This window comes from Nyctereutes procyonoides, unplaced genomic scaffold (genome assembly GCF_905146905.1).
Source record: "Nyctereutes procyonoides isolate TBG_1078 unplaced genomic scaffold, NYPRO_anot_genome, whole genome shotgun sequence".
Lineage (NCBI taxonomy): Eukaryota > Metazoa > Chordata > Mammalia > Carnivora > Canidae > Nyctereutes > Nyctereutes procyonoides.
Genome location: NW_026575141.1, coordinates 20,744,486 through 20,757,010, shown reverse-complemented (window position 1 = coordinate 20,757,010; position 12,525 = coordinate 20,744,486). Strand labels below are relative to the sequence as shown.

General features: G+C 36.1%; 1 protein-coding gene across 2 annotated transcripts in view; it reads left to right on the top strand.

The window, feature by feature from the left end:
* The window catches only part of COL28A1 (collagen type XXVIII alpha 1 chain), a 180,770-nt gene that overhangs the window by 57,628 nt on the left and 110,617 nt on the right, over positions 1-12,525 (top strand). For both annotated transcript variants that reach the window (XM_055307421.1, XM_055307420.1), the window contains exons 15-18: positions 212-280; positions 3,913-3,981; positions 8,142-8,210; positions 9,350-9,418. In XM_055307421.1, the coding sequence (XP_055163396.1) occupies positions 212-280; positions 3,913-3,981; positions 8,142-8,210; positions 9,350-9,418 (276 nt within the window). The remainder of the gene's footprint in view (positions 1-211; positions 281-3,912; positions 3,982-8,141; positions 8,211-9,349; positions 9,419-12,525) is intronic.

Sequence of the window (12,525 nt, the reverse complement as noted above, 5' to 3'; positions counted from 1 at the left end):
TTTAGTGATATGTGTACATGTTCTATTTGGACAGATTTCTTCCTATCTAAGAGTCATAAAACTAATTATATTTTGTTGTAAGTTACAAATCTTGGGGTCAGCTAGAATTACCCATTTGTAGTGAGTAGTGAATCTGATGCTTTGAATGCTTCAACTGTTTTTAAATCCCGATTTTTATTAATATACTAATATTTCTCCCGCATATTTTCAGGGTGAAAAAGGCTCTGAAGGACCAATTGGCCCACAAGGATTACAAGGCCTGTCAATCAAAGGGGACAAGGTACTGCATATAGGGTATACAATAGGAAAGATGCCAATAAAATATTTTGTTCACTGTTCTTTATGCATGTAGATTTATGAACTGTGTTCAACCTGATGACCGTATCATACAGGTATCCAGTTAATTATAAATCTAGTATATGCAAGGTATATTATTATGTAAAATGAATTATGATTTGAGATATCCCATCATGTGTATTTATACTAACGTCTCGTTTATTTGGGTTTTGACTTCCAGTAAAACTATCTTCAGTTAAGCAGCTTTGAAACCAAACATTAGCAAAACAGACCTCTTCTTATTAAAGAAAATAGTTTTTTAAAATGTATTGACTTGACCCCATTATAGAAAGTGCATGTCCATCCTTATGTGCTCACTCAAATACTATTACTTTAAAATAGAACTAAAATAAGAGAACTCATTTTAGAAGACTAGCATTGATGCCCTCTAACAAGGACCAAGAGGGATCCACATATAGTTGAACAAACTTAGGTTTATAGATTCAGTGCAGTGAGGGAGGCCACATACCATGGGGAACTCATCGATATTCACTAAGAAGATTAAAGATTTTTTATAGGATTTGGGCTTGTCTTAGGCGACTTTGGGAAGTATCTAAGAAAGTAGCAGTTGATTTTGGATTGAATGCTGTTAGGAAGTGAGGTAATTTTAAAACTGGCTATCTTAATGAATCTTATCTAGGAGGTGGGAAAAATGGAGTCAGGCTTAGCTTTAATTGGTAAAAGAGTAGCAGTCATTCATTTCAGCTAGTATAGGGGGATGTGTGATCATTTTGCTGGGGATGGGTGATTTGGATGTTGTTGTTTTTGTCTGTGCTCAGACATGACTATGGAGCAGACTTCCTTTTATCTTAGTTCATTACATTGAATGGCCATATCTGACAGTATTCTCTAAAATTGTTTAATACCATGGCCTGTCATTGCTTTTCTCTTTCTCATTAGTTACTTGTTTTCTTTAAAATAACTGCAGATTATACCCAGATTAGAAGTGTGGTGAGGCTGGTAATAGGAGCTATGGAGGCTGATAAGGTCTTACAGATCAGTGGGAAGGAAAAGCTGCTAGAAGGGGAGAGGATATAAGAAATGTGCAAAAAACAGAGACCTAATATCAATTTGGAGTCAGTTATATGTTAAACTATAAGCATATCATCACATTATATATTAGAATAATAATTTATATTCATTATTATCTTAGGTGTTGTGTTTCAATTTTGAATTACTTATTTCTTTTATTTACTGATAGCTGTCTCGTCTAGGTCACTGTTTTTAAATAGCAGAGATACTGGTAAATAGTGAGTTATACAAATTTCAGTTACAATATAATTCTTGGTTCAAATAGTTCAGCTCCAGCTCCAAAATACCCTAACAATATATAAGTTGTTTTTTTTCCCCCCTTTCGAGCAGTAAGAACTGAGCACATCAGTTCTATTGTTTTATAAGTTCAGTAAATTAACTTTTTCAGGTGTTGTTATCATGATATTTGTTTTTACATCTGGAGCTCATACAAAGAAAATATATTGAAATATCAGACAGTATCACATAGTAATTATGAGGCTTTCATCTGCTACTACTGCCTTACCAAATCAATACCATCTTATCTTTCTCTTCCCTCTTTCTTCCTTTCCTATTCTTTTATATATAATACTAGATTCAAGTACTTTAGTGTCTGTAATTCAAGTGATAAGATAAACACCTCTATGATAAGGACTCTCAAAATATGTAATGGGTAAAACACAAGGAAGTAGTTTTGATACAGATATTAAATGTAAATAATAAGGCGCGAAAGAGGATCCTTCTTATGCATTCATTGAATATTTGCAGAACAGTGGTTATGAGTTGGGTTCTGGAGTCAGAGAGAGAGTGAATTTGAATCTTGCCTCTGTCATTAAACAGTTGTGTGACTGAAGCAAGGTACTTAACCTCATCTGGAAAATAGGGATGCCTACCTCTAGAGAGTACTTGTGAGGATTAAGTGAGATAATGCATCAAAAACATTTAGCCCAGTGTCTGCCAAATGACAAGCAATCAAATTTTGTATCAGAATAATCCAGCTTTAAACTAGAACTTGAGTCCATTACATTTTTCCTTCTTAGATATTTATTTAGACTGGGGGTTGACAAAAAGTAAAATACTAAGAAGCGTATTCTAGGGCATGTCTTAATGACAAGATCAGGATACTTTATTTATTTATTTATTTATTTAAACAGGTTCCACACCCAGCGTAGAGCCCAATGTGGGGCTTGAACTCACGACACTGTGATCAAGAGTTGGATACCTAATCAACTGAGCCACCCAGGCACCCCATGATATTATATGAACTATGATCTAATGATATAATTTTGTTCAAAAAACATTTATTTATCCCAGGCATTGATAAACTATGGGGTTGGCTGTTATAAAGTGTTTTTAGAAAATAGGCACATCTGTTCAGTTAAGTAGTGTCTGTGGCTACTTCTTCACTACCAAAGCAGCATTAATTAGTTATGACAGAGACCTCAGTATGGCCCTTAAGAATAATGTTTAGTCTCCAGCTGTTTACGAACAAGTTCATGGATCCTAATATAGCCTAAATACAATTGACATTTAAATGTCTAAGGCATCTGGCTAGCTCCGTTGGTAGAGCACGTAACTCTTAATCTCAGGGTTGTGAGCTCAAGGCCCACATTGGGCATAGAGCCTTCATCTAAAAATAAAAAATAAAAAATATATGCGTCTCATTGTGTCCTTGCTGTTCTGGGATGTGCTAGGCATCATCCTCGTACTGGATGTTTGCTCTGCCTGGAATGTTTTTTCTTCTGTTTCTACCTAGTTCATTCCCTTTCATTAGTGAGGCCATCCCTGGACACCTTACACAAAACTATAGCTGTCTCCTCCTTCCCCAATTTATTTTTCTCCTTAGCACTTACCCTTATTCAACATAATATTTATTTTATCTTATTTATTTTGTTTACTATCTTCTGTTTTCCCTACTAAAATGCAAGCTCTGTGAAAACAGAGATTTTTGGCTATTTAGGTCACTGTTCCTTCCCCAATGTTTGGAACAATCCCTGGCACATAATGGGCTTTCACAAGTATTTGTTGAAAGACACAAAGAATGAATAATTGATAGTGTTCTTCTTACTGATAATTTGTTTTTCAAATTTATTTCAAGGAAGGAAAAGGTGTGATTCTTTAATTTTGTTGCATTTACCTTAAATAATTTCTTGATTTTTAAAATGTATTTTAGCAAGATGTGGAGGGAAAGGTATCTAGAAAATTTAGAAAAATCCTGATTTTCTTGTACCCTATGAATATTAGGTTTCTAAATATTTCTGTTATGATCCTAACAGGAAGTGTTTGTGTCATTATAATAACCATTTAGGCACTTTTGGTCCTTGTGAGAAAAATGATTGGTAAATATAAACTGGTGCAAATACCAATTTAGACTACGTAGTGAAAATATCATTCACTACTTTGGCAAACTTTAACTATACACTGTTTAAAAGAAAGAGAGTTTTCTAACTTTTTATGTTGAACCCTTTTATGGCATAGCTAGATTTCATTTCAGCACAATTCAAGATTAGCAAAGTATGAAAGAATGAGGTTTACGGTTACATTTCTGTCTTATTTTTTATACAGGGAGATTTGGGACCTGTGGGACCCCAAGGGCCAATGGGTGTCCCCGGAATTGGGAGTCAAGGGGAACAGGTAATCAAAGCTTTCTCTTTCCCTTCTGTACAGAACATTCTGGCCCAATACTGGTGTTCGTTGAAAGCCATTTCTGCAAACACCTATGAGTATAACTGATAGTCAAAGAGTAATGGAATATACAGCCAAAAGTGAATGTGGGGAAAGAAAAGATGGTTCTGTGAGATTTTACTTTTTAGAACTTCCAAAGATTTAAAAAAACTAACATGTGTGTTTCTTGGAGCTGTGAGTTTTAGCATTAATGCCTAGTTAACAGAATAAGAGTTTCAGAGTGATTTTATATTTTTAGTTTTCCTTAGGAGCATTGGTTTATTTATCAGTTGGTGTGTGTGTTTTCCCCTTGAGGCTTTATGAATGATTAAATCTTACTCTCTCCCAATGCTAGTAGAATAGTATTTCCCACCTCTGAGCCTTGTACCAATCTAAAAAAGTGTTAAACTTAAAACAAGCACCAGAACCAGAGGTAACCATTTAAATTAAAGGACACCATTCCTGAATAGAAGCAAATCACAGATTGGGTTTGTTTGTTTGTTGGTTCATGAGGGACTCAGAGAGAGAGGCAGAAACATAGGCAGAGGTAGACTTAGGCAGATGGAGCCTGATGTGGGACTCAATCCCAGGACCCTGGGATCATGACCTGAACCAAAGGCACTCAACCACTGAGCCATGCAGGTGCCCCTACAGACTGGGTTTATAGATGACATTTGGCTTCTCTTGGTCAGAAGGAAGGAAAGCTCTCTGAAGATGTCCACATTCGTGGCTTAACTGCTTCCAAAATCTTCTGACCATAACTTTTGGAAAAGCTGGGCAATTATACTAGATTTAAATAATATAAAGATAATATAATAGCACTATCTACCTATAGAATCTCATTTAATCAAAGTGATGAACAAATCCAACTTTATGCCAACTGTCCTCCTGCATAGAAAGTAGCCAATCGGTTTATGATTTTTTATTAAGGTTTGAATTATTCTGTTGCCTAGAGAAAGAATAGTGCTTCCCTTATCTAGGAGAGTGGGAAAAGAGAATAAAAAAAGAGAGAATTCCAAATCTCATTGTTGACATTAGAATTTATTTCTAACCATCTGGAAATTATTATTATTATTTTTAAGATTTTATTGATTTATTTGAGAGACAGAAGGAGAGTACAGAGGCAGAGTAAAAGGCAGAAGTAGGCTCTCTGCTGAATAGGGAACTTGATATGGGGCTCTATCCTAGGACCCTGAGATAATGACCTGAGCTGAAGGTAGATGCTTAACTGACTGAGCCACCCAGGTGCTCCCCGCCCCCCCCCCCCCCCGTCCCCCACATCTTGAAATTAATTAGTATTTTGTTGTTGTTAATCCAAGCAACAGCAAAGTTGAATATTACTCCTTTTCCCATTTCCTTTCTCTTGGTAGCGATCCTAGTGTAATACATTAGGAGGATTAAGATGCAGGAAAAGCAAAGATACGTCTGTATATAAGTGTTTAGATAATAATTAAGAGATGGATATTTTGATTACACCAGAACTATGGTTTGACTACAGCACTGGGCAGTCTCAAACTTTGTAGTTTATTTGCTGGTTTCAGCCAGGCTTACATTCTGATCCTGGAAGGGGCTGGACAGTCCTAGTTCTGGGTGTTGTGGTCCTGGTGCTAAAAATGAGGTTCAAAGAAAGCCAAATCTTTCCAGATGGCCTGTGAGTTCTGGACCTCCCACCAGCAACTTCCTGTTGCCTTTAATGCTGGTTCTTGGTGGGGGTTGTTGTTCTTTAGCTTAAAAAAAAAAAATCTCTTTGACTTCTTTTGTCTCCTCACCCCTTTCTCTCAAAATTTTCAAGAGAAAGAACTTTTAAGGTAGATGTCCATATGGAGCTGACTCTGCATAGGAGACTGAATAGAATGTGTTATTTGTAAACTGCTTTGAACAAGAAAGGAATTTGATTGCTCTTTTAAGACAAATGATTTAAAGCCTACTTAAATGTAACCTCTATTTATACAGTTGTTCATTTTTCTTCTCCTTAATTTAACATGTTTACCCACTGAATTACTGTTATTATTACATCTTCCTAATTCTCTTACAGAAATGAATTTCCCCAATCATCTGTTTTTGGGAGAACTCCTGGTTTCAGGAACATGTTGATAATACATCTCAAGTGACCTGCAGATTTTCATGAAATGTTTGGAGGCTTGTCCACATAAACTGGAGTGAAAATACCAAATAGCCACATTTACACATGTGCAAACATATATGGTGGATCTTTTTGAATTTTCTAGTTCCTTGTCACATATCATCCAACTTGTAGATTATTCTAGAAGAGTCCTTTTGCATCCTTCTCATAATAACCTTAGCTTTCTTAAACTGTTTAGACTGCTTCATCTTCATTAACCAGAGAAAATGATATTTATAGTTAAAAGACAAACAAGCAGTTGTGTCATCCAGCTGGAGAAAAGGGGATGCTACTTAAAATAAAAAAAAATCATGTATCTGTAGCCATTATTTATGGCTTAATCATAACTTGTGGGGTGTAAGCAAAACAAAATTTTAGTTTTTCTTCATCAACTGTTTAAATATTTTTTGGTGGGGAAAGTTTTTTCTTTTTCTTACTGCAGGAAGAAATTACCAATGAGCTACAAACTTTTCTTATTACTTTTAGGTAATAACAAGTCATAGTGTCACCTCTAGGTTGTAAATCACAGTTTTAATTGAGTAATAAAAATTATTCAGTCAGTATATTAATTTTCCTTTTAATCTTCATTTATCTGATATGAGCTATAGAGAAAACCTATGATCTGTGAGAAGAAACGTGCTCCTTATCCCTCCCAGGCTGAATCAAGGATGAGGGCAGAGGGGAGGACACAGGTTCTTTCTTGGATGGTCTATTGTCACATGTCTTTGGATCCTCTGGTCTTGCTAATTGCTTGACACTGAGCTTCATTGTGGGGCTCTTGCCTTGCCCGTGTGACTGCCACTCTCAGAACATGGATGAAGGACTCTCTTCCTCTAGCTGTTTCTCATCATCAGCTTCTGCTTTTCTGGGGGTTTGTTCTATACTGATTCTCTCTGATGAAATTCCACTGCTCCTCCAGGTCCTATGGGACAGGATTCAAAACAATTCCAGGCCAACCCTATCTCTCACCTAGAGTTCATCTGATCCACAGAAAAAACTTGTGTGACCTTTGTGCTATCAAACTCTGGATAGATGGGACAGATGGGTTCCAACCCTAGCCTTCTCTTAACCATTACAGTCCATTTTAGCTTTCCCAGATAGGAGTCAGACATAGGTCCCTTGTGTCACCAAAGCAAAACTCCACGTCAATAAGTGGTTTCACTGAAGCTCTCTTTCTAGAAGTGGTAAAGAGAGAAGCAACTCCAACCCCTCTCATTTTCTTCAGAGAAAACACTTTATAAGATTACTTTCTCCATAGAAGAACTAATTAATCCTATCTCTTTCCCCTTTTTATACCCACGAGGTGAGTGAGAATCTAGTGTTTGAACATTCTTCATTTTTGGTGTCTATAGACTACTACTTCTTAAGAGCCTAAGGTCAAAACTTCAATTTAACATCCTGTTATATTTTGATTGAAACAGCTAGAATACAGGTTCACCTGCATGTGACTGAAATGTGAAATAGGTTAACAAGAAGGAATTTTATTTCTCTTGTTTGAAACTCCAAGCTGGTGTTGCAGCTCTGTTCATCAGGGTCTTCAGAAGTTCAGTCTTCATTCTTGTGAGTCTGCCCTTCCAAGGGTGCTTTCCTCATCCACATGGTCCAGGATAGCCACTGTGTCTTCAATTCAGCCCCTGGGAAAGGGGATTAGGGAAGGGAAATGCATACCTCTTCCCTTATTGTGAATCAGCAGTTGCACACATCACTTCCATTTGTATCCCGTTGGTCAGCATCCAGTCCATCTGGCAACACCTGGCTGCAACAGGGATTGAGAATCATGGTTATTATTCTTGGCAGCCATGCAGGTCAGCTAAAATTCTCTTAGTATGGAAAAAGGGGATAATGCATATTATGGTTCAACTGGCAGCCTCTATCATGCCATTCAACAAATACTACCAGTAATGTATTATGGGTTGTTAATGAAATTTTCACTTTAGAGGGAATGAAACCACTTTTATGCAAATTTCTTAATTTCACTAACACTTTTTAAAAATGTTTTATTTTAAAGGGAATCCAAGGTCCTATGGGTCCACCTGGTCCACAAGGGCCTCCAGGACAAGGCTTACCTGGTTCTAAGGTATTTTCTAACTGAGAGCAGAGTTTAACATACCTTTGTCTAAATGCTGTTTCCTGGTCAGTAGCTAGTGCATTGGGAAAGCAGCAGATGAAAGGAACTTAAAATCAGACTTCTACTTAATGCAAAATGTTACTGTAATTCCTGATGGTTTGGATAATATATGTAATCTTTATACATTTAGAAGCATTTATTTATGCAATCTTAGTTTATTGTTTTCTTTATTACCTTTTCTCAAAAGATCCCATTCTAGCCGATCAAGCAGGCTACCTGTGGACTGGCTAATCCATTCTCACCAGCACTGCCATAGTAGGCCTAACTCCTGACACATTTAATTAAAGATACAGAGTTAGAGATAAGGAAAAAAATCTATGAACGTGGGAATCATTTTATGTCCTAAATTAAAACTATTATTTTTATCCCTTAGGGAGAGGCATGGCACTTCTTATTTAACTCGCTGTCCTTGCTCCAAATGATCACTAATCATTGTTAAATAAATACTTCTCTGAGAGTACCCACCTTCCAGTATACTCCTTAGAGATTGCCATGTGATAGAATAAAGTTACTGTCCTTGAGCTTTTTGCTGTGGGTTCATTATTAGAAGCTCAGGTTTTCTCTCTGCTTATGATAATTGCTCTGGACTCACAGTCATTTTGGCTTCTCATGTGTCAATTTCCATTGCTGTGGGGTATAACTGTCCATCTTCCAGGTGCCACCCTTTGAGTACGCCACCTAGCCTGTATTTTAAGCAAGACCATTATACATTCCAAATTTGGTAAAACTCCATCCACCTGAAGGGATTTTAGGCAAATATATGCATTTGAATTATATATAAACATATATTAAAATAATAGAATCAATATATATTAAAATATATTTTCATGTTTTATGTTAAAATGTATTGTGAGTGTTAATATTGACAATATAATTAATATCTATTTACTATATATGTGTGTGTGTGTATATATATATATATATATATATATATATATATTTGGACACATAATGTGAATCCAGCATACAAAGCTCAGTTTGATCTTATTTTGTTGATACAAGAAAGCTCCTAGCTCTTAAGGCAGGAATATATTATTTTTATATTGCTACTATAGTCACATACTCTTCTAATACTCTTTCCTCACTAGGGTGAAGTTGGCCAGACAGGAGCTACGGGTCCTAGAGGGCCAGTAGGAGTTGGAGTACAAGGCCCAAAGGTGAGCTGCCCATAGTGATCAGAAGCGTTTAGATAATTTATGTCATATTATGTGGAGTTTCATTTATGTCCAAATGCAACACAGATCTGCATGTGTCATCTGTTATTTCATCTGAGGAGAATATTTATTCAGGAAGGGGTCTTATGCTCAGTGCAACTCTTACTTTTTAAGAAGAACCAAAAATCTTAGTTTATTTTAATGACTGCTATCTGGTTTTTATTTGTATATTTATTAGCATCGGAGGCCCTCTTTTGGCACAGTGTGATTCTTCACATGATCTTAGCCAAAAGGCCAACAAGCGATGGCACAGTGTAATTCTTTAAGAATATTCTTGCCTACCAGATTATAAACAGAGCACATAACATAGTAAGATTTCAGCAAAGGGTACTTCCCTTGTCTTGTTTTGTGGCTGGCTCATGTTTCAGATCTCAACTCAAAAGCTACTCCCTCAGAAATTTGGTCCTGAAACCTAAAGTATGTCTCTCCTACTCCTTTTACCCAGTTATTTTATATCCCGGCATGCTGTTTCCTTTGCTCTTACCACTCCCCTCAACTGGCATGTTTTCTGAATTACTTTTCATCTTACTAATCACTCAAAGGAATGCAGTGCCCCACACTGCAGCCACCGGCCACATGTGGTTATTGAATGCTGGGAATGAGACGAGTATAAAGTGAGGTGTGTGATAAGTGTGAAAGACACACTGGATTACAGAATTTAGCACAAAAATGTGAACTGTATCATTAGTACATTTGCAGATTGATTGCATATTGAAATGATACAATTTCGGACATAGTAAGGTAAGTAAAATACACTACTAGGATTATTTTCACCTGTGTCCTTTAACTTTGCAAATGTGACAACTAGAGAAGCTGTAATTACATAGATGGCTTGCTTTATATGTCTATTGGACAGTGCTACTGCACTGCAGCAGGGTCCTCTTTTCCTTTTTTGTCTTATTACTGAATCTCCAGTTCTGAGGACAAGCAGATCTCAATAAATGCTGTTGAGTACATGAACGAATTCTTACTTTACCCTTCACAATTTCTATAACTAATCCTGAAGGCACATAGGATCTGGCCGGCCATCCTGAGGGTTAAGCTCCATCATTGTTGTGGCTGACATTGTCATCATTCTTATAAGTATTTGGGTATTAGAATGTGCAAGATGTGGATCTAGAAGAATATACATGTTACATACACATAAATATATAATTACAAAGGATACAAAATGTGCTAATGTAAATAGCAGTCACTAACATAAATAGTAATAATAGCTGCCATTTGTTGAATGGTTTCCATGTGCCGTGCAATATGCTAGGTGCTGAGTATGACATAAATGTCACCATACATATATGTAGTGTATGTATATGTGTGTACACGCATTATGTCATATATGTGCCAATTTCAGAGAAGCAACATAGGGTAGTAAGGCCAAACAGTTAGGCTACCTGACTCTGAATCCCAGTTTGCCACTTATCAGAAGTGCAATCTTAATCTTCTTTCACTTTAGAAAAGGAAATATTTCTAACATACTCAATAGTGTAGAGGATAATACAGAGACCACCCATGTAATCCACAACCCAGCTTTATCAAATGTTGACATTTTGCCATATTTATTATAGCTATTATTTTTCAGAAGAAGCATTACAGATATAGCTAGAGGACTTTCCCTGTGCTTCTGAATCCCATGACCCTCCTCTTCCTCACCGGACTTAATTATTATCATGAATATCTCTTTATCATTCTTTCAAAGTTTTTATGATTTTCCTACATATGTTTTTATCCATAAACCACATATGCCTTTTGTGTGTTCTTGAACTTTACATGATGCATCATTCTGCCATATATTTATATTCAGTCCCATGTCTTATTTGTTTTTATATGTCCTTCATCCATTCATTTTCATTGCTCTATGGTAGTCTATTGTGTAAAAATACCTCATTTAAAATTTATCCATCTTCTTATCGATAGACATTTAAATTACTTCCCATTCTTTTGCCTTTGCCAACAATGCTGCCATAAATATTCTACGAGTTTCCTTTTGTGTAAATCAGACTACAAGTTTCTCTCACTAGTTGGTGATAGATACCGTGAGTAGAACTGGAAGATCATAGAATATAGGCAAGTTTTCAGTTTTGATATTGTGAAAATCCTGTCCAAAATGAACAATGGGTAAAATGGCTCTGCCCATTCACCCTCCTTCTAGCAATATGTGACAATGCTACTTTCTCTACCTTTTTGCCAATATGAAGCATATACGATATATCTCATTGTTTTAATTTCTATTCCCTGGTAACTGTTTGAACGGTTTTTGGGTACTTAGTGGATCTTCAGCTCTTTTCCTTTGTGAATTCTTTTAGGTATTCTTTTTTTAGGTTTGGTGTTCCTTTCTTGTCAAAGTTCTTTGTATTAGGATATTAATCCTTTGTTATTTTGGTTACAGATATTTCCTGGGCTATCGTTTGTTTGTTTTGTTTTGTTTTGTTTTGTTTTTGTTTTTGCTTTTTTACCTAGGGTACCTTTTACTATACAGAAGTTGTAAGTTCTGATGGTCTGAGCTTTTTGAATGTTATTTACAAACATTTCTTGACTCCAAAGTCTTAAAGATACTCATATTTTCCTCTTAAAATTTGGTGTTTTTGCTTTGTAAAATTTAGGTCTTTAGTCCACTTACAGTTTCTTTTTGTGTATGGGGCAAGGTAGTGAGTGATCTCTTTTTTCTGAGATGGACAACCAGATGTCCTCATATGGATTGGTGAATAGTCCATCTTTGCTGCACTGGTTTATAATTCCACATCTGTTAAACATCGAGCTTCTCTATGTGTGAGGATCAGTGCCTGAGTTCTCTATTCTGCTCCATTTGTCTATTTATATCTTTCAGTGCTATTAATTCTCTGTCTTGATTATGATAGAGTTATAATAAGTTTTATCATCAATAGGGACAATGCTCTCAACTTCTTTCCTGGTTACTCTTAATTCTAACATATTCCTTTTAGGATTGACTTGTCAAATTTGACAGAGTATCCCAGTGAAGTATCCTATTGAGATTGCATTGAATCTGAAGATTAAATATTGAGTCTTTTGAACGACAGTGTAAAACTAATTTT